We start from the raw sequence: 21,446 nt of genomic DNA on the forward strand, positions 1-21,446 counted from the left end.
CGCCGCGGCTTGGGAGAGTGCCGGTCCTAATTGCCCAGCTGGCCTGAAATGCCAAGTGTGACAGGAGGGCCCCGCTATCCAACGTTCCCAGTCAGACCGGGGAGCCACGTGCGTGGAGGGGACCCCAGTCGCCAGCCGCCCCAGCCGGGAAAACGCGCGCCCCTCAGGTATCTCACCGCAGCAGATTCTCCCTGCCCGTTCAGCTGTTCCAGAATGGGGTACGCTGTCTTTTTGGTCTCTGTCGTGACTCCGGGCCTCTTGCTGTTTTTTACTCAAAATGCAATTCTCATATTATTCAATAAATCGTGACAGTATCACTCACATGTGCTTTCAAAATTAAAAAATGCCCACCAAGAAATGATGGTAAGCAGTTTAAAATGTAGTAACTTAGTTTTCATCTTGGAGGGATAACTCGGAATTCTCTAGACTACTGGATATCAAGAAAGCTCTTCCGGAATGGGCCCATGAATTTTCAAGACTCTTAACACCCTTTGTATTGTATCTTACTAATGCATCTAAATGACTTGCTACTTTCTGCTAGTAAGGTCCAATCAGCATAATGTCATCATGGTGGGGAAGTGTGATGTTCCCCAAAAGACCAAGATGGTCAAGATCTCTGCAGACCAATGCTATGGCTGAGAGCAGGACGGATATGGTCATGGCAAGACTGCAGAAGTTGATCCTGCCAGATAAAAGTGAATAGTTCCTGGTGGGTCTTGTAAAATGGGTACAGAGGAAAAAGCATTTTCCAGGTTGACAGCTGCAGAGAATTTGCTAGGGGCTGTGCTGACTTGCTCTAGTAAAAATCATGTGTAAAGTATCAGCTACAATTGGAGTCCTTTAAGTTCAAGATGATCTAGTTACTAAGATCCTCCTGCCCCCTGCCTAGGCCAAACTAGGTGTGAAGGGCTTTGATATAGGTGATTCCACGGCAGGTGACGGGTCGTTAGGACACCTAATATGAGAAGGCATTGAAATGTTGAGGAACATCAGCAGGTAAGAGCGTTTCAGGGAAGAGGAGAATGCTAGGAATGGCAGTGGAGAAAAGTGGTATTATGAATTTCTACTTTCAGCCAAGATGAAGAGCCTTTCTATAGCTGCTTTTGGGGCACCAAACGCATAGTGCTGGGCTTGGATGAAGAACATCTATTATCTCTGTGCCTCAGTTTGAAGAGGGACGAGATGCAGAGAAAGATTTTGCTGTTTCTGGAATTTGGGGCAAAGGTCTGAAGGTCAGCTAGTTTTACCCTGAAATTTCTGGCTTAGTGGTCAGCTTCTGCAAAACACTTGGCTCCACCTGATCCTTCAAAATTACACCATCTTTCATTAATTGCTAATATTAAAGCTAGAAGCCAACATTAGTGATCAGAAGCTGGGATCACATCAAGAGCTATGCCTTAATTGAATGATTGTTCTGGAGAACAGACCAGCCAGTAAATGTTTTTTTTTTTATTGCTCTGATATTTTAAAATGAATCCATCATTAGCACTGAGTCTACTTCATTGACACATCACATCAATTAGTTGGTTTCATGATAATACTTGATTATACTATATAGCAATAAAGTTTATCACTTATATCACAGGCTGTGGAAGTAGGCTGCTTACTTAGGTCAGGGGTTGGCAAATATTTTCATAAAGGGCCAGATGGTTAAGTATTTTAGGATTGTGGGCCACATGGTCAGTTCTGACTACTCACTCTGCAGTTGTGGTAAGAAAACAGTCACAGACGATACATAAATGAGTAGGTGTGTTCAGTAACACTTTATTTACATTGGGCAGCTAGCTCTCGGGCTGTAGATTGCAGAAACCTGGCCTAGGTTCAAATCCCATCTCTTCTACTTAGAATTTGCATGACTGGGAAGGTCCTTAAATTCACATGAAGCACTTGGTGTCCATATAAAAAACAATTAAGTGTTAGCATTTTTATCATTCTTTAAAAATCTCTATCTTTTCCCCAGTAGCATCAGTTTTTTTCTTTCACCGATAAAAATTTCATACCTCCACAATTTGGATTTCTGATCTTGTGAATCAATAAATAAAAATAATCTATCAATCAATAAAACAAAATGACCTAAAAAAGCAAATGTATTATTGTTTCAATTAATGTTTTGATTTTTAATCTTTCTTTTTCTGCTTCCCTGGGCTTCTTCACTCTATATTTTTCATTGATCTTTCTCCTTTTTTGTTTTCAGGTTGATTTTAGGATACAGGGAAGTGGTCAGTACATAAAAATAAACTAAAAGATACAAGTCGAGGGCAAAATTGATAAGGAAATGCCCGGGGTGGGGGAGGGAGTAAAAGGACGCGCCGGAGAGCCCAGTGACACTGGTAATGGGGAAGACAATGAGCACATGGCAGCCCCTCACCTCATTATGTTGCCAGGGACAAAATTACATGAAATCAGTATTTCTTAAAAGGGCCAGGTATGCATCGCCAGTTAAACACACATTTAAATCCACACACCTCTGTACTGATTAATATTGAGAATAGAAGATGGACTGACCAATTGGTAAATCTACTGGGCTGTCTCATAAGAAATTGATTATTTTCAACTACTTTTACTGTAATAAGGGCAATTTCTTACAGTTCAACCTGATAACCATTCTAAATTAACGGCTGTTTTTTCAAAGTTACCATTTGGCTAAAAGTTGGATTACTGAATTGGACTAAAATTATTATTTGAAAGTAGAAGAGAACAGAAAAAGTTTGTGAAAACATGTTTATTTCAAAATAGACATATTTTTTAATTAAGGGCTTTAAGTAAATAACTATAATACCATAAACTGACAATGACTTGGTAGCATGCAAATACTTCAAGTTGGAATGGCATGTTCATTCTTGATAATTTACATAGAATAAATTCTCATAGACATTTGGTTTCAATATTATACATACAAATTGGTCTTAACCTGATAATTAAAAGTAAAATATAAACATAAGGGTAATTTGAACATTGATTTTAATTTATTTGAGCTAATTCAAGTCAGTGACTAGAGTGCTATATTTTAAAAAGTTGAGGTAAAAAAATCTTTAGGAGACAAACATGTACATACGTACATTTGAAGATCAAGGGCTAAAAAGCCATTCCTGATGAATACCATTAAGCAAAGGATGTATAACATCCACTGAACATCTATTTCAAAAACAGCATGTTTCCAAAATTATACATTCCTTTACAAATAAACACTATAGTATTGCTAATATAGAGAAACAATTAGAATGATTTCCAAAATATAACCTTCACAGGGCATCCTGGAACCATATCTTAGGGCATTCCTTTTAATCTTGGGGCTTTAAGAACATCTTCTTTGCTTTAATTGGTTTTATGTTTCCATTTTCATCTTCTTCATAATTGCCACGGTCTCTTTTCTTGGCAAACTTTTTTCCAATTGTTCCCACCAAGGTCTCATATCTATTAAAATGATATATAATGTAAGTTTAATACAAACTAAAATAAAGCAGACATCAAGTTTTGTCATGAAGATCAAACCAAATAAATGTCTAACAAAGGATAAAAATCAAAACCATAACCAAAAGAAACCTTCTGATTTTATGAATTTCTCCAGGAATGATTAAAGTCTTCAAATTTTGTTGTTTTTTGGTATTATTTTAAACTGAGATGTGCGTTTTTTAAATGTGTACTGGAAGCAGCACTGGAAATGAGTCTTCCAACTGGCAGCCTAAGACTGGCCTGAGATCATCCCAGGCAGTGCAGGAGGAAGCAGGTTACAGCCTCTGGGCTGTGGTTCTCCCCTTTAAAGGCACCAAAGACTGGGGGTAAGAAGAATGCGTATGTGTAAGCCAATAAATACTGGGCCCTGTTTACAAAACAATTCCAAGGTAACAGCTACCTTTTAGCCATTTCTTCATCGGACACATCGAGCTCCACTGTCTCATCTTCACTATCTTCTGCTTTGTTCTTAGCATTCATCTGAAGCATTAATTTCTGAAAAATACACCAATTCTGACCATCAGGGCTGGAAAAGGCTTTTGAAAGGAAAAGGTCATAAGCTTATTTGAGAATAGAGAAAGTAAAGCCACAGAATCTACAGGACCAGCCAAAATTTGTGAGTCACTGTAATACTTCATATCAAACTGGGATAACAAAATCAGCTCAGAATTTAAAAATGACAAAGCCCCCTTAAATTATATTTACTGTTAAAATTGGAAATTGTATTTTAGATCATAAATCTTATTCTCAGTTACTAAGCAGGCACATTGGTAATACACTCCAGTAAGAAAGCAAGAGAAGAAAAAAAAAAGAACCTCCTAGATTTGATCTGGATTTCTCATCTTTGAGTCAAATGAAAAAGAGTACTACAGTCAACAGTATTTTTAAATACATTTTTTTGGTGGTTGGGTACCAGCAAATTATTGGCTAGAACTGGAAGGCTAGCTCTGCATAATGAGGAGTCTGCATGTTGGCCTCACCCCCCAAACTTTAGGGTGGACAACATGTCCCACACAATGCCTGGGCACCACAGCGTCTCCTCTCTCTCTGTTCACCTTTGTTCTTCCTTGACAGATAGAAGGACAGAATCTTTTTTTTTTTTTAATGTGCAATAACTCCCTTAAAGCAAGCTTGGGGTGGGAGGAGGAAGGAAGAAAAGAGGGCAGAAAAGAAACCATTTCAACTAGTTTTTCCAACTTTTAAAGGGTTGAAAATAAAACCACTTCAGGAACAGAAGTCCCACAAGTGCAGAGATTTTGCATCCCATCTTCATTTCCAGTATCTGAAGAGGGCTGACAGACCACAGGTATATAATGAACACTACCAAAGAAACTCTATACCAGGAGAAATATATTAAATACAAAGAGTGTGTGTTCTAAATACATCCTGCTTTAAATGGGTGTCATTTTTTCCATAATCAGATATATTGTACTTTTATCACATTTTAAAATCACTCAAATCTAGAAGGTGAATTGTTCAAAACCTTTTTCCTGAGAATGCATTTATTGGTAGGAATTAAAGCCATTTTCTAATGACCTCCCACATTAAATTCTAAGGGCTGTATTGACTCTTTCCTGCTGAATGAGAAATATTTTAGAGGGCTTGCCTATCTACAATCTATCTACTCTTTGGGCATTATACACTAATTCATGAGTACTGATCTTTTCTTTTTCCTTTCTTTACTCCACTGTCCTCTTTCTCTTCCCCAAACTAAAGATTTTTAAGGAGGTCAAATCAAAGAAAGTATATATTAAGAACATATACGTTTATTCTTGACTTTGAGTAAAGTAATTATAATACCTTAATTATCAATACCCCCTTACCCAGCAAAAGGGGAAAAAGAGAAAATCAAATTACATTCTTTTAAATAAACTTTGGCAACCATCTTAGTTAATGTGGTTTTTACTAATACAGGCATCCTTAGAGAAAGTGGTCCTCCTGTCTTGGGGGTACAGGTGGGGCCCAGGGGACACTTGGCAATGTCTGGTTGTCACAATTTTTGGCTGTCAAAATTGGGAGGCTGACGTATTTCTGCTGACATCTACCGGATTGAGGTTGAGACCAGAGTTAGTGTTAAACATCCTACAATGCACAGGACAGCCCCCACACAAATAATTATCTGGACTTGAATGCCAATTGTACCAAGGCTGAGAAGCCTTGAATTCAAGTGATAAAACTAAAGGTTTGTGTGCTAGCTTGAAAGGATGTATGCACCTTAGAAAAGCCATGTTTTAATCAAAATCCCATTTCGTAAAGGCAGAATAATCCCTATTCAATACTGTTATGTCTGAATTTGTAATTAAATCATCTCCCTGGAGATGTAACTCAATCAAGTGTGGTTGTTAAACTGGATTTGATGGAGACATGTCCCCACCCATTTGGATGGGTCTTGATTAGTTTAATAGAATCCTATAAAAGAGGAAACATTTTGGAGAATGTGGGAGATTCTGAGAGAGCAGAAAGACATAGTCACGAGAAGCATAGTTTACCAGCCAGTGACCTTTGGAAATGAAGAAAGAAAATGCCTCCCGGGGAGCTTCATGAATGGAAGCCAGGAGAGAAAGCTAGCAGATGATGCTGTGTTCAACCTTCCAGAAGAGAGAGAAATCCTGAACCTGTTTGCCATGTGCCTTCTCACCCGAGAGAGAAACCTTGAACTTCACTGGTCATCTTGAACCAAGGTATCTTTCCCTGGGTGCCTTAGATCGGACACTTCTATAGACTTGTTTAATTGGGACATTTTCTCGGCCTTAGAACTGTAAATTAGTAACTTATTAAATTCCCCCTTTAAAAGCCATTCTGTTTCTGGTATATTGCATTCCAGCAGCTAGCAAACTAGGACAGTTTGTCTTAAGCAATTTATATTAATAAATGTCCATCTGGTTGGTTAAGACCTAAGAGGATGGCTTTTAACATGAGTTATAGAGTTCTAATAAATATTTGTCTAATGAAGCATTAATGCTTCTCCACAAACCTGAGGCAGGTGAATATTTGCTTTTAAAAAAACTTTTCAACTTATCAGTTTAAAAATCTATTTACAAACTTGGATTAAACCTTGTCCATTAAAAGTCAAATTATATGAATTTTAGTAGTATTTTCCCATTAGGTGCCAGAAAAATAATCTGTCATAATAGCATTATATGAATGAAATCCTGACATTCCTGTAAAAGACCCAAGCTGATATCCTGATACTTAAGTGGTACTGTCAGTGGCTGAACATTGCTATATTAAATATCTGCTCAATTCTACCATAAAACTTAGATTGCAATGCCTGCATTTAAAGTTCTTTAAATAGCTATGGTGTTATTTCGAGACTTGCTATTTTCTACATAATGAGAAGAAATAGTAGTTGGTAGGGAAAGAACCTAAACCCAATTATTAGCAGAATGAAATCAATTGGAAAATATTTACATCTGAAGCAATATTTAATACCTCAACCTCAGGATTAAATCCTCTGAATGACATTCTTCCATAAAGAAGGTCTTCACATAGCATAAAACTCTGCTCTTCTACTATGAAACTCCTAAATGAAAAAATAAACTTATGTTAATAGCATGTCTGCTTACAACAAAGTACAGCAAATAAAAGTCAAGACTTCAAATGAAAAAATCAATCTTACAATTCTTAGTAGAATCAAGTAAAAATACAGCAAGATTTCTAACCGAGAGTCAGAAATAACATCTGATTAATTTGGCCACCAAAAGCATTAGGAGACAAAAGCTGCAGGCTGGAGGCACGGCATCTTCTAAATACTACATTTTATTGGCAGAAATGCCTGCCTAATGTAGAAGCTCACAATATACATAAATCAGGATTTTCCAAAGTTGAATGAAACAAAACTTCCTTTATGTTTATATTCCCCACTAAGTTTTTATTAACTATCCAGGAGGCTGTGGGGAACCAGAGACTGGGGGGCCTGAAGAGAATGTATCAACTGAAGTTCTTAGTAGCAAGCACCAAAAATTGACTCTGGATGGTTTAGGCAGAGAAGGAATTTACTGAAGCGGTAGCGGGTGCCTCACAAAATCATTAGGAAAGTTGGATGCTCAGAGCCAAAATATGGACAGAAATAAGGTGACCTGGTGGTCAAACCAAAACCAAACTCCTGCTACAGAACTACCCCAGTTAAAACAACGCTGCTGCTGGGAGGACTAGATACCGCAGAGGGTGAGGCAACCACGCGTGCTCCTGAAACAGGACTTGGATGCGGCTATTTTGGCCCAAGAAAGGGATTCTCCTGAGCTCAAGATCCACATCCAGGTGAGTATATCTGACTACAGTCTAACCACAGGCCACACAAGAAGCTAGGAGAGTAAATTTCACCCTTACACCTTCTTTGGTGGGAGATATGCTCTGTTTCTCATCAGGACTGATTAACTGATTCAGTCATTCTTTCACTCACTCAGCAATTCATTACTAAACCAACTGCGTGCCAGGCACTGCTCTAGAAGCTAGGGAAACGGCCATGAATAAAATGGCCTGTGCTCTCACGAAGGTTGTATTCTGGATGGTGGTACCAGATGGTAAACAAGTAAAAAATTCATATTCTACAATGGATAAAAATAAAGCAAGTTATTCCATTTGTGGCTATAGGGAACAACTGTAATGGATTAGCCCTTCTACCATAATCAACTATAAAATAGGACAAAATAGGAAACTATCATTTTCAGAAAATGGACAAACAAAACCAGGATTGCAATCTTTAAGAGAAGAAAACCAAATGAAGTGAACCCTGTGAACACCCCCACCTCCAGCCTGGAGATGATTTCCCCAGACTGTGGAAGCCCAACCAGAGCTCAGCCTCACTGAGTTAAGAAGTTTGGGGTTGGAGGGGTGGTTGGAATATATGGGCAGGATACCAGGGAACGGGAGACACACTAAGGACTCTGGGCAGCTGCATCTAGGGCCTCCATGAATCTTGCACCTTAGGTTCCCTCTCTCACCTCTAGCACCTCACTCCATCTGGGACCACTACTCTGTTCTCTGTTAGGGAACCTAAATTCAGATACAACAAGCTCCTCAACTGTTTGTTCAGCCTTTCCCAAAACCTGGGATTTCCTCTCAAATGCTCCATCTTATCCCATTTACAGTACACCTGATAAAACTTCACCAAACCCCCAAACTGAATCACTTTTTTTAGGAAAGCACCAATACACATGCATTTAAGCATTCACTTAAGATACCAGGTGGACTGAGAAAGGAGCAACTTTAGAGGTCAGGAATGGATTCTGAGCAGGTGTATGGGCCCTTAGGGGCCTTTCCCATGGGTTTCTACAGACGTGAGAGCTTTAACATTAATAAGCTAATTAATTACAAAGCTGACAAAGTGGAATATTTCAAAATGTAAATATTTCTTTAAGTTCTCCATTTTCATTAAGAAGGATCTATAATTTTGGAACTAAAGCATACCAAGAAATCATCTGCTTTGAGAACTTTGTTTTATAGATGAGGAAAATTACTGCTCATAAAAAAATGACTAAAATCATAAATAATAAACACGGCAAATGAGGCAAAACCACACTGTTTTTGAACAAAAACTAATTTTGTTCATCTTGTGGGGAATAAGTTGTCCCTTTGTTCCAGATTATCTTTTCAAGGATGTTTGTATAGTAAACAACACTGAAAGACAGTGTCTCCCTCTAGTGAAGGGCAGATGAGCTTTCTGCCCAGGATAACATCCCCTTTGGGGCCAAGGACGAATTTGTTTGAAGTCCATTATCAGAGATATGGGTTTACTGAGCTCAGGATTCCTCAACTGTGATGCAAATCTACTGTGTGTACAGCATCCACCTGGGCCCCTCCAGCCACCCTGAAGGGACTTGGGGGGCAAGGGAGCAATGGCACAAATACGATGCTCATGTTGCTACTGAGCTGTGTGTATTAAATTCTTTATCTCTGACCCAAGAGTCTCCTATCTCTACTAGCAACCATGAAACTGTGGCAGCTAACTTGTTAGATTGCAAGTAAGAGTAAAATCTCAGCCCCCTTACAGTTCTTGAACTCCTCAGACCACAAAATTCAAGCACAAGAAGAATAATAGCTAAAAATACCTTTTAAGTAACCTCTATGGTAAAGGAGTAATTAAATGGATTATTCATACACTCTATCCTTTGGAGAAAAACAGTAAGGTTTCCAGATTCAATAGCCACCCCTGGCCCTTAACCCTTGTATTAGTTTGTTAAGTTGCTGAAATGGAATATACCAGAAATGGAATGGCTTTTAAAAAGGGAATTTAGTAAGTTACAAATTCACAGTTCTAGGGCTGTGAAAATGTCCAAATTAAGGTACCAACAAGAGCTACCTTCACTCAAGAAAGGCTGGTGCCATCTGGAGCACCTGTCAGCTGAGAAGGCACATGGCTAGCGTCTGCTGGTTCTTATTCCCAGTTCTGTTGCTTCCAGCTTCTGATGTCAGTGGTTTCTTCTCTAAGTGTCTGTGGGCATTCACTTAGCTTTTCCAGGACACAACTTTGGGTTCTGGTTTGCTTATTAGCACCTAATGGGAAGGCATATAGTGATGTCTGCTGGGTTCTACCCATGTCTAAGCATCTGCTCTCTCTGTCAGCACTCCAAGTATCCCAAAAACATCTGTGTCTCTGTCAGTTCTGAAGCAACGGTTCTCCAAGCATTGGCATCTGAGGTTTCTTCAAAACGTTTTCCCCTTTAAAGGACCTCCGGTAACCTAAGCAAGACCACCTTGAGTAGGCGGAGTCACATTTCCATCTAATCAAAAGGTCACACCCACAACTGGGCAAGCCACACCTCCCTAGAGATAATCTAATCAAAGTTCCCACTCTACACTACTGTATCAGGATTAAAAGAAACGTCTGCCTCCACAAGATTGGATCAGGGTAAACACGGCTTCTGTGGGGTACATAATAGTTTCAAACCAGCATCTTCTACCCTCTGGACCCAAAAAAAGACATGTTCCTTCCATATACAAAATACATTAACTACATGACAATAGCACAAAGCCTTAAACCATTTCAGTAACAATACAAATACAATACAAAATCAAAACTAGTACAAAATCTCCATCCAAGTCAGTGACAGGCATGGTCTATCCTAAAGCAAAAATTTCTACTCTGATTGTGGACCTGAAAACTCACAACAAGCTAATGCTTCCAATTTACAAAGGAGGGACTATCATAGGATACATGCTTCCACTGCCTTAGGGAAAAATAAAAAGAAAGACCGGACCCAAATAGTTCTGAAAAACTGCAGGGCAAACCCCATTGAATTTCAAAGTCTGAGAGTCATTTATCCTCCGGGCTTTAGCAAGTGTCAGTCCTACCCTTTTCAAGTACCTAGACAGCAGCTGTGCTCTTTTTCAAAATGCTGGGGCGAGTTGCAACACTGGAGTGCATTGGTGGGGCCACCCTTCTTTCAGCTCCACCCTCTTCAAGTTTTGGGGCAGCACGGGGGATCTCTGCTACCTCTGGGGCACACGCTCAACCCCTCCAGAACAACTGGGTGGCAGCCAGGCACCCCCTCAATCCCCAGTTTATGTGCTCCACCCTCTCTGAGGCCCGGGGTGGTAAGACTCTTTCTGAGCGAGCATCAAGGCAGAAGGCCTACCCTCTGCCTCTGGGGTGAACTCATCCTCTCCCAGTAGATGGTTGGTTTCACTCTCTTGGCCCAAGTTTTCCTGGCTTTAGACCTTAGCCTCCATGGCTCTCCCTCAGAAGTCATTTTTCTTTCAATTTGTCCTTTTTCATCCATACTGGCAGTGCTTCCATTTATAAAGATCCCACAGTACTCTTGCTGGTTTTCTATCTAGTAGGCTGGGATCATGCCCATCAAACAAAAGGACTTTCCACAAATCCATCTCTAACTGTTTGTCCTGTAATGGCTGGCTGCTTCCATGTTTGGTTAATCCTCACGTAGGGCTCTATTCACTGGGGGTCTCAATTTCTGGAAGCCCAGAATTTCCCAGAGTACCAATTTCTATTTTTTTGTACATAGAGTTCAGTTCTCAACTTACCTCTTTCCTCTCACATTTTACTGCAAGCTGCAAGGAGCAGCCAGACTGTGTTTTCCACATTTGGTTTGGACATTTCTTCTGCTAAATATCCAAGTTTATCACTCTTAAACTCTGCCTTCCATCCACAAAGAATGTCTTCCTTCCAGTTTGTAATGACACATTCTTTATTTCTGTCTAAATCCCTGACAGTAGTATCTTTAGAGTCCATACTTTCATCAACAGTCTCTTCAAAGCATTTTAGGCCTTTTCTAACAAGATCCTCACAGCTCTTCCAAAATCTTCCCCTTAGCTATTAAAAAATCCATTCCAACATGTTTGGTATTTGCAAACTGCAGCAGGACCCCACTCTCAGTACCAAAATATCTTTTAGTTTGTTAAGTTGCCGGGATGCAATATAAAAGAAATGGAATGGTTTTTAAAAAGGGAATTTAATAAGTTACAAATTTACAGTTCTAAGGCTGTGAAAATGTCCAAATTAAGGTACTGTCAAGAAGTTACCTTCACTCAAGAAAGGCTGATGCTATGCAGAATATCTCTGTTGACTGGGAAACCATCTGCTAGTCCTTGTTCCTGGTTCCGTTGCTTCCAGCTTCTGATGTGCCTCCACTTAGCTCTTCCAGGACACAGCTCTGGGTTATGGTTTGCTTAGCACCTCACAGGAAGGCACATGGTGATGTCTGCTGGGTTCTACACATGTCTAGGAATCTGTTCTCTCTTTCAGCACTCCAAGTTATCCCAAAACACCCATATCTCTGCCAGTTCTGAAGCATCTGTTCTCCGAGCATCTGCATCTGAGGTTTCTTCCGAGTGTTTCACCTTTTTAAGGTCTTTCAGTAAACTAATCAAGACCCACCTTGACTGAGTGGAGTCAAATCTCCATCTAATCAAAAGGTCATATACCACAACTGGACCTGTCACATCTCCCTGAAGGTAATCTAATCAAAAGTTTCTACCCCACAACACTAAATCAGGATTAAAAGTAACAAACAGCTGCCCCTATAAGATCAGATCAGGATTAAAACATAGGTTTTGTGGGGGTACATAACAGTTTCAAACCGGCACAATTTCCATATGTGGAGCAGAAATTATTCCCATTAAGAAGCCACAGGGTCCCGCAGCATTCCTAGTGGTTCTCCTATGCCTACTCACACCCTGATGGGGCTCTACAACTCTTCTCAAATTACCCAATTTGAGTGCCACCAGCTTGACCTAATAAACATATGATTCTGAAAAATGGCAAAAAGTTACTATATACCTTCCCAGGAAAGTAACCTAAAGGTCATTTTATAGGAACAATATGCTGTGTTGGGGGGTGGAGGAAGAAACTGAGAAAAGATAGTAACTATCTTACCATTCAATCAAAACAAATAACAAGACATCTGGAATACTTTGTGAAAACTTAGTCAAGGCACAAACTTAAATTATAGCTCCTGATTTCTTCCTGCTGCTCCCTCCTCTCCCCATCTCTGGCATTATCTTCCTCCTCCTCCTCACTAACACCTGCTTCCTTCTAGGAAACAAGTAGAGAAAAGTTAGTACCTTCCTTCTATTCCTTCTAGCGGGTCATAATTTCTGTTTTTAGAGAAAGACATCTGATCTTCTAAAAAAAGATCCAGAAGGGGTCAGTCAATGAACAAGAGAATACAACATGTTAAAAGCAAAACCCAAATTATGAGGTACTGAAAGGAAAAACATAAATGTGCCCGAAGGTAGTGAGGGGCATCTTTAGTCACTTGAAATAAACCAACATGCCCACAGAATTTACTAACCTATGAAAAGTATGAGGGAGAAATGATAACAGGCTCAGAAGAATTTTGATAAATTAATGGATGATGTGAATCCATCACTCTTTCATCTGAAATTATTCACCAAGCACCCAACAAGTTCAGAAGTGGAAGAGAAATCATTTGGTGAGTCTTCTGGTTTCAGTATTGACTAGCTGGGTGACTGGGCAGGCTACCATCCCTAAGTTCAGTACCTCAACTATAAAATGAACTTCCTGATAACAGCCAGCTCTCGGTCTGCTAGGAGGATTAAATAAGAGCTATAAAGTGCTCAGCCCAGATTCTGGCCCACACTATAGTCTCAGTAAATGTTAGTTAATATGTTTAGTAATAAAAGTAGTAACACTTAAAAAAAGAGAAGGTGGGCGGGCCGCGGTGGCTCAGCGGGCAAAGTGCTTGCCTGCCATGCCGGAGGACCTCGGTTCGATTCCCGGCCCCAGCCCATGTAAAAAACAAACAAACAAACAAAATACAATAAAACAAGAAAATGTTTAAAGATGTTTCCCTTTCTTCCTTCCTTCCTTCCTTCTCTCTGTCTTTCCTTCCCTTCCTCCCTCTTTCTTAAAAAAAAAAAAAAAAAAGAGAAGGCAAAAAAAAAAAAACAACTACCAATCTATGCTTAAGAAGCTCAACCTAATGAAGAACAACTTTCAATTACTGAAAAAAAAAAACCTGGAGATGCCTGAAGTGTGCGCCTAATCTTTGGAAGTTAAAATGAGAGCAAATTAAAGCATCTCATAAAAGGGCCCTGTTGTAATCACAAATCTATTGGCTAGATTCCTCTTTTCAACATAAAAGAAAAAAAAAAAAGGATAGTGTAAATGATGACTAGGGGCCAATAAAAATACTTAAGTTCAAGAAGAACTTTTGTAAGTTTAATAATCTTAGAAAACTATTTGCAAGGCTAACGCAAGAAACTGCATAGATACTTCTTTGGGGTTTTGTGTCATTGCAATGATAAGTCAAATTTATAAGGGATTTCACTCCAAATGCCGAAAGCATCATCAATCTAATAAACTTACTCTTTTTCTTTAAGTTCTGGCAAATCCAAGTACCAGTGCTCTTCACTAATGATTTTCTTCTCTTCCTCTTCTAGTTGTTTCTTGGTTTCTGAGTCCAATCCTCTTTGCATGAACTACAATAACATAATCACACAAAACCAGCATCAGCAACTAAGTTCCTCTATATGAAGTTGCTGAAAACTCAAGTAACTTTATTTTTCCTCTTGATCTCCCTCTTCCAATAATCCCCTCTCACTAATGGGGTGGGAATGGGGCACTCAAATAACTTTGCTCTCCCTTGATGACTTCACTAGAATACAACAGAGTGCACCAGAGCACACAATAAGGCAAAATGCCTAGTTTCTTTGGAAAACTTTAAAAATTCTTAGAAAATTTTACTTTCTCTAATTTAATGAAATAGGCAACATAAAACTGTACTGTTTCTCACCCTCCTTCTCCTGGCTGATGCCCAGTCCTCTCTGGCCCAGGGAAAGCTCCCCAATCTTTGTGAGACGGTCCTTGATGGTCACAAGCAAAATCAGTGCTCTTGTGGGTCCCTCAAAGAGTTTCTCAGCACTAATCTCACCACATTTTAATTTTTTGACCTTATGCCTTGGGGCAGAGGGACTGTATCTGGTTCAGATCCATCAACAGCTCCAAAATGTTGACTGATAAACAGGAAAGCTTAATAAAGGGAGGGGAAAGCAAACCTGTGTCTATAAGCCTGTTCTTTGCTTTTATTTATCCTCTAAAATTTTGATGAACTCTTTAGTTGCTCTTTATTCTCAAACCTGCAAAAGCTTGACTCAAAATACTCCAGCTGCCCATCTTTCCACAGCACAAACAACAGTTCTATCTTCTTCAAGAGAATACACCAAGAGCTGAAACGCAAACTGGTAAAGTAGCAATATCAGGAAGAATGCAATCAGCAAACAATCAGGAGCCTCAAAGCAGTTATGGTCTAGGGTTTCCCTGGGTCTTCCTATTTCCTTACTTCTTCCCCTTATCATATATATATATACATATATATATATATATGTATATATATATGTATATATATATATATATATATATATATAATTTCTCCTTCCATTTCAGCTCCTCCAAAAATAAACACCAGCTTTTTAAGGCAATATGACATTACCAATGATTACTTAGTAAGTGGCAAAATTTACAAAAACATTCAGATAAAATAAAGTGATAAGAGCAAATGCTGATGAGGGTATATGGAGAAACAGGTTCACTCAACTGCTAATGACAAAGTAAAATGGTATAGCCACTCTGGCAGACAGTTTGACAGTTTCTTAGAGAACTAAGCATGAACTTACTGAATGACCTAGCATTCCTAGCATTATCACAGAGAAATGAAAATTTACAGTCACTCAAAAACTTGTACGTGAATGTTTACAGCAGACAAAACTGAAGGCAACCAGAATGTTCTTCAACAGAGGAAATCTGAAGCACGGTATACTCTATAGTAATAAAAAGAACTATTACTGATATATACAACAACTTAGATCAAGGGAATTATGCTGAGTGAAAAAAGGCACCCTCAAAAGGTTACAGTGCCTGATTCCAGTCATCTAACAGCCTCACTGCTGCCAGGGCTGTATGGATGGGGAAGAGAGTACAGGGGTAGCTTGAAGGAAACTTGCAGCGATAGCACAGTTCTGTTTCTTGAATGTGCTGGTGTTTACACAAATCCACACAGGTGACAAAACTGCATACAACTATAAAACATGTACAAATGAGTAATACAAAACTGGTGAAATGTGAATGACTCTCTGGATTGTATGTACCAAGGTCAATTTTTTGGTTTTGATGACACTCTAATAGCAGGAGTTACCATTGGAGGTATGGGTGAAGACTAAATGGGACCTCCCTGCATATTTTTTTCCCAACTTCCAGTGAATCTATTATTATTTTAAAATAAAAAGTTATAAAAAAAGTTTGCAAACTACTTAAATTGTTTTGCAGCCCAAAGATACCATACTCTGAAAGAACTTGCAGCTTCAGGAATGCATACTTTCTATTTCCAAATCCTTTCACCTTTGCTATTCAACATCATGCTGCCATTTATAGGCAGCAAAATATTCACTCTTCAAGGTACAGAGCAAATGTCCTTTTGCTAGGACCAAGCATCTTTCCCTGATTTTCATATACCATTCATCAGGATTCTTTTGTGTTTTCCAAAAGACTGAGACTCTGAATAGCAGACCATTTCTCTTATTCAGTCTAGATTTGTCTTATTTTACGAGTCTCCTTTTCTTGGATGCTTCTTTAGCATTATTTCATCACTCTTATTTCAGGCAGTGAAATGCACCAATCCTGGCCAACTGCCACTTTATCTTCTGTTTTTAGTCAGTAGGCATTCTTTATGGTATAATATACAGGATTTCTCATTCTCTTTCAAAAATATGGAAAGGATAGAGCACTCTTAAATACAAATCAAGAAACTCCAGACTTTGGTTACAATTTAATTCTTCCTACTCTACAGCATCTGAGAACACACTCTGAAAGTTAGAGATGACCTACAGCAGGGGTCACAAACTATAGCCACCAGTTTTTGTAAATAAAGCATTACTGGAATATAGCCATGTGCTTATGGTTCTCAGTACAATGGCAGAACTGAGTAGTTGCAGGAAAGATAGTACAACCTGCAAGCTGTACTTCAAGGGCCAACCCCTATGAAGTTTGTAGATTCTTAAGGGCAAAACAGTTAAAATCACAAAGTAAAAGCCCTCTCTACAACCAAATCATCATACTGACAGACCTTCCAACAACATCCTTCATTTTCAACTTCCCAACAGGCTCTCTCCTCACCTCGCAATAGCTGACAGAGTTAGAGTTTTCAAGCACTGTTTGTTGTTCAAACAAGGATTAAAACTTCAATTCTCTTATTCCTGTTCTGTACTTGGCACTGGCTGAACTATACTGTATATAGTAGCCTAAGTCTATAGCTGCTCCATTCATTCTCACAGGACATTCCACTCCCATGTGTTTAGTGTCTCCTGCTAATCCTGTAAATTCCTTCCTGCTAATCCTGTAAATTCCTTCGGACCATAAACTGAACTTGCTAACCCAAACTGAGAACATTTTATTCATTCTCCTTCTTCTTTTTTTGTTTCACATTTGCTTCCAACATTCAGCTAAGTCTCCAACCCCAATCATTAGGGTGAGGGTGGGCATTTTTTTTTTTTTGGCAATTGTTTTTTAAAGTTAATTTCTTCCTTCCTAGTTCCAGAATCAGCTTTTCTGTCTGGAACCTAAAATCACTCAGCACATATCCATTTGGCTTATTACAAGAGGGAAAATAACAGCTAAAATCTTTTCAATCCCCTGCTGTGGATGCATGTCACTTCTCTGAAGTCTACATGATTACAAACCATTAAACAAGAAGAAAATTCTACTCACTAAAATTTCAAATTTTGCTAATATGCCTGAAAGCAGTACATCAGAACAAAATAATTCTACAATTTACCCTCTACCCTCACCCACCCTATTCATCCCTAGTTGCATCCTCCCCTAGTCATACCCTCACTCCAGCTCCATTTGAATCTTGTACACACAATGCTTACTCTCTGATCTTTTAAACATTACTTATTTCTTATTTTCCTTTTGCTAGAAATTCCACCAGACCCTCTAAACATTTAACAGTTTGCATATCTCTATAAGTAGTGTTCACCAATAGGCAGTGTAGTCATTATGAAGTGGGGTTCTAGAACGAAATTTGTCTGTGTTAAGAGTCCTGTCTGCACTACTTCTTAGCCTGTGTATTTGGCAAGCTACTTCTGTTTCAATTGCTTCAGCTGAAAAAAAAAGATAATAACCATAGTTAACTCAGAGTTATTACAGGGATTAAATGGGTTACTACATGCAAAATACCCAGAACAAGTTTTTGTTTTACGATTTGGCTGTTTTCCTTGTCTTAATTCCTATATACATTATATTTACCCTTGTCTCCCCTCACCTCCTCTTCACTTCGAAACTATAGAGTTAAACTGCTTCCAATCTCAAATACAAAAACAATTTTTCTTAAAATTCGGTGAGATAACAATTCACTTGCACCTCAACTATAATAGTTCTCTCCATTCGCACCTTACTCAGGGCATCATCTACCCTCACTGGGATCATCAGAACTTCTAACTGGCTTACTGACTTCAATTTTGTTCATGATACGGCCTTCCTTCCACCAAAGCATTCTCCACTGAAGAGTCAAAACTAACATTAAAGTAAATAAAAGTACAATGCACAGCAAATGACTGACCCTGGTGCTCGACAGCTTTTCGCTGCTCTTAAGATAAAGGTAACAATCCTTCGTTTGGCCCCAAATGCCCTGCACCCTGTGACCACTGTCTACTTTTCCAACCTCATTTCCTGCTACTTTCTTTCCAGTCATACTAAATTGTTTTCAGTTCTTGAAAATCTCCATGCTTGTTTTATTTTTTTTTTTTCTTTTAACAGCTTTTTAGACTGTAACACGCCCTTCACTCAGCTGACGCTCCTATGTTCCCCATATGGCCCCTGCCACAACTTATCCTTCAGCCTCAGCCTAAGGGCTAGTTTCCGCGAGATGCTTTCTTTGAAGCTGAGTCCAGGTGAGGTCCCAGAGCTCCGCGCTCCACCACGAGTGCTCCCGGCACGCTGTATTCTAACCACTCGTGTACGTGTCCCCGCTCCTAGTTCATAACCCGGTATGCCTAATACGGAGACGGCTCAAAATGAAAGAATGAACGCGAAAGTTGGAGGCCCTCCGGGCCCTCTCTGGTGCCCCTGTGCGCCCGCCGCTTCGGCCCCAGCCTGGCCCGGAAGACCGGCTGCCCCACCGCCCCGCCCGGCCCAGCCCGGCCCGTGCCACCGCACCTTCATGCGCAGCAGATTCTTGGACAACTTGCTCTTCTGCTCGGCCGCCATGCCAACCTCCCATCCGGCGCCGCGTTCCAGCCTTCAGCCCTGCCGCGCATGCGTGCTGCTGCGTGCGTCGTGGCGTCATACGTGACGCTAGATCGCCTGCCCCGTGGCCCCGGCCCGCTGCCTCAGCTGGGCTTGGCGCCCGAGGGAGCTGACGAGGCTGCTGTGGGCTGCCGACGCGGAGTTCTAGTGGACTTAGCGCCCGTAGAGAGACCCCAGATCAGAGTAGACCGAGAGCTGATGGCCACCTTCTCCGCCAGCTTCCCGTCCCTGGTCCCCCAGGCGCGCGTGGAGTGTGTGCCTCTCGGGGGCCCCGCTTCAGGCATTCCAGTGAGCATTTGCGATTGTTGCCAGACCTGCCTTCTCATCTGGATCGCGGCTTCTTACGTAATAATTCAGTTCGTATTCACAGTAGCCCCGCGTGGCGGTTCTCTCATCCTCGCCTTGTTGCAGTTGTGTAAAATATAGGGCACTTCCTTAATGAGCCCAAATTAAGAATGAAGGAGGGGGCCTGTAAATCCAGGCAGTCTGGTTCAGCAGGACTCTTAACCACCAAGCTACAAATCGGTGAAAAACCATGTTACATTCACCTATTAACTGCGTCTTTGTGCTTAAGTGATCTCTTTGTTATCTAAGAAGGATGTCCTGTCCCAATCCAGCACAACCCAAAGACCAGAGACCACCCTTGGCAGAGAGTTAGGCTTGGGTTTATTGGGATTTACTAACAGGAGATCTGTCCACACGGTGGCCGTCTGGAAAGTGAAAGTCTGTGCTCCCTAAGGGGCCTGGAGTGCAAGGGGTCAGCTTATAAGGGTTTAAAACAGAGACATTCTATAGGGCTTGAGACCAGAGTTCGGCAGGGTTGTGACACAGGGGTCTGGAGTCTTATCATCAGTAGTGGTCAAGGAAGGGGAGTTTTAATCCTTTGTTTATGATATCATCTATACTCCCCTGCACCACCTCCCCGGGAGGTTTAATGACCTCTTACTTCTGTCTGGGTCATTGTAGGCTGCTCCCTGTAGTCACTGATTCTCAATATGGAAGAGGTGGGGCAGGGCCCTGTGTCTCCGCAATCCATTCCCACTCAGCAAACCAGGTTGACCACAGCACAGATATTGCATCCATGTTCCACAGCAAAAGTGTAACAGACACAGAATAGGTGTCCCCCATACAGAGATAACCCCACAAAGAGATGCTGCCATGGCCAAGAAAAGGAAGTAAACCATTTAGACAGGGGGTCTACTGATAATTGAGCAATATTATGCTCTTGCATATGATTCCGAACTTGTGAAATATTGTGTGAATGATCCGAAATACATGTGCAACATTGCACGTTAATTAAGGCACGGGTGCCGCCTTGTGCTACAGTGAGAATATCTCAGGCCCTTCTATTTTGTAAAACTACTTTTCTAAGTTGTGTGGTTTCTTCATTTAGCAAGGCGATAGCTATTTTGGAATCATTAAGTGCTTGGGCAGTGTGATCTGTTAAAGGTGTCACGTGCTTTTTCAGTAACAATTGCAGCTCCACTTGGTACAAGAATGGCTAAAGGATAATACCACTAGGGAGTGCATTTTATTCTATATCTAGCTTTAACCATTTCCAAATTACTAGGCGTATGGGGTAAAAGGTCATATAAGGTAGCGGGGACATTGGCCTGTCCCATGTATTTACAAAGTAAATAGGGCCAACTATATTGCCCACCGGTCCATAGCCATCTCTTAGGGGAAGGATGATGTTGCTTAGAGATATCTTGTCAGTGGGAAGACTGGCATGTTTGTTGGTGATATATTGCCAGTGAAAAAGACTATTGTTTTGTAGTTTAACAGTAAAATCACACAATACCCACCCCTTGTTATGAATTCCATCAAGTTGTTACATACAGACAGGGCAACATGGTCTGTTACAGGTTCTGCTGGCAGCCACCCTAAACCACCAAATACAGCATACTCCAATACAGGCTGCGGCTTGTTCATCTGTTCCCATACAAGGGAGAAGGTGCAACTCCTAGTCTCATCATAGGACAATAATTGGATTTCAGTCTTAAGTGAGAAGATTTTCTTCCAGATTTTCCTGTGCATTGAATTTTGCCAGGCCAGCAGGGTATTTCACACAGTTCAGTTCTCAGGGATCACAGTCCAAGGAAGGCTAGTAGCTCCTGAAGATTGCAAATCTGTGCAAACCCAACATTGGGTTTGATTGTGGGCATAAGTTACGGCTGAAGCCATTGTAGAAAGGCGTTTGCTAGGGCACTATGGATAAAAAGAAAAGTGTTTATGGGGAACGATAAGGGGTATTTTCTGCTGATGTAATAAT

At 40.4% G+C, this 21,446-nt stretch overlaps 2 protein-coding genes across 6 annotated transcripts in view; one reads left to right on the forward strand and one right to left on the reverse strand.

Annotated features, from left to right (window-relative positions):
* Positions 1-2,707: 2,707 nt before the first annotated feature.
* MPHOSPH6 (M-phase phosphoprotein 6) lies at positions 2,708-19,209 on the reverse strand. Of its 2 annotated transcripts, none has more exons than XM_077133138.1 (5): positions 19,085-19,209; positions 14,243-14,355; positions 6,886-6,976; positions 3,854-3,948; positions 2,708-3,414 (listed from the first exon to the last, which is right to left on the reverse strand). In XM_077133138.1, the coding sequence occupies exons 1-5, from the start codon at positions 19,133-19,135 to the stop codon at positions 3,282-3,284; spliced, it is 483 nt and encodes a 160-aa protein (XP_076989253.1). In that variant the 5' UTR covers positions 19,136-19,209; the 3' UTR covers positions 2,708-3,281. The 2 variants fall into 2 exon arrangements, with proteins under 2 accessions (XP_076989253.1, XP_076989255.1); XM_077133140.1 differs by lacking the exon at positions 19,085-19,209 and adding an exon at positions 17,757-18,254.
* LOC143659822 (uncharacterized) overlaps positions 19,126-21,446 on the forward strand; it is a 35,151-nt gene continuing 32,830 nt past the window's right edge. The window contains exon 1 of one of the 4 annotated variants that reach the window (XR_013163765.1): positions 19,126-19,699. Coding sequence is in view for 3 of the 4 variants with exons in the window: in XM_077133141.1 (XP_076989256.1) it covers positions 19,184-19,519 (336 nt within the window). In the remaining variant the exon portion in view is untranslated. The remainder of the gene's footprint in view (positions 19,700-21,446) is intronic. The other 3 variants (XM_077133142.1, XM_077133141.1, XM_077133143.1) reach the window with 3 other exon arrangements.

The sequence above is a fragment of the Tamandua tetradactyla genome, chromosome 16 (genome assembly GCF_023851605.1).
Source record: "Tamandua tetradactyla isolate mTamTet1 chromosome 16, mTamTet1.pri, whole genome shotgun sequence".
Lineage (NCBI taxonomy): Eukaryota > Metazoa > Chordata > Mammalia > Pilosa > Myrmecophagidae > Tamandua > Tamandua tetradactyla.

Coding starts and splice junctions, on each gene's coding strand:
- MPHOSPH6 (XM_077133138.1), bottom strand. CDS start 19,135: ATGGCGGCCGAGCAGAAGAGCAAGTTGTCCAAGAATCTGCTGCGCATG. Junction 3,949..6,885: donor GATTTAATCCTGAGGTTGAG/GTATTAAATATT, acceptor TGTATTTTTCAG/AAATTAATGCTTCAGATGAA. Junction 3,415..3,853: donor GATGAAGAAATGGCTAAAAG/GTAGCTGTTACC, acceptor TCATTTTAATAG/ATATGAGACCTTGGTGGGAA.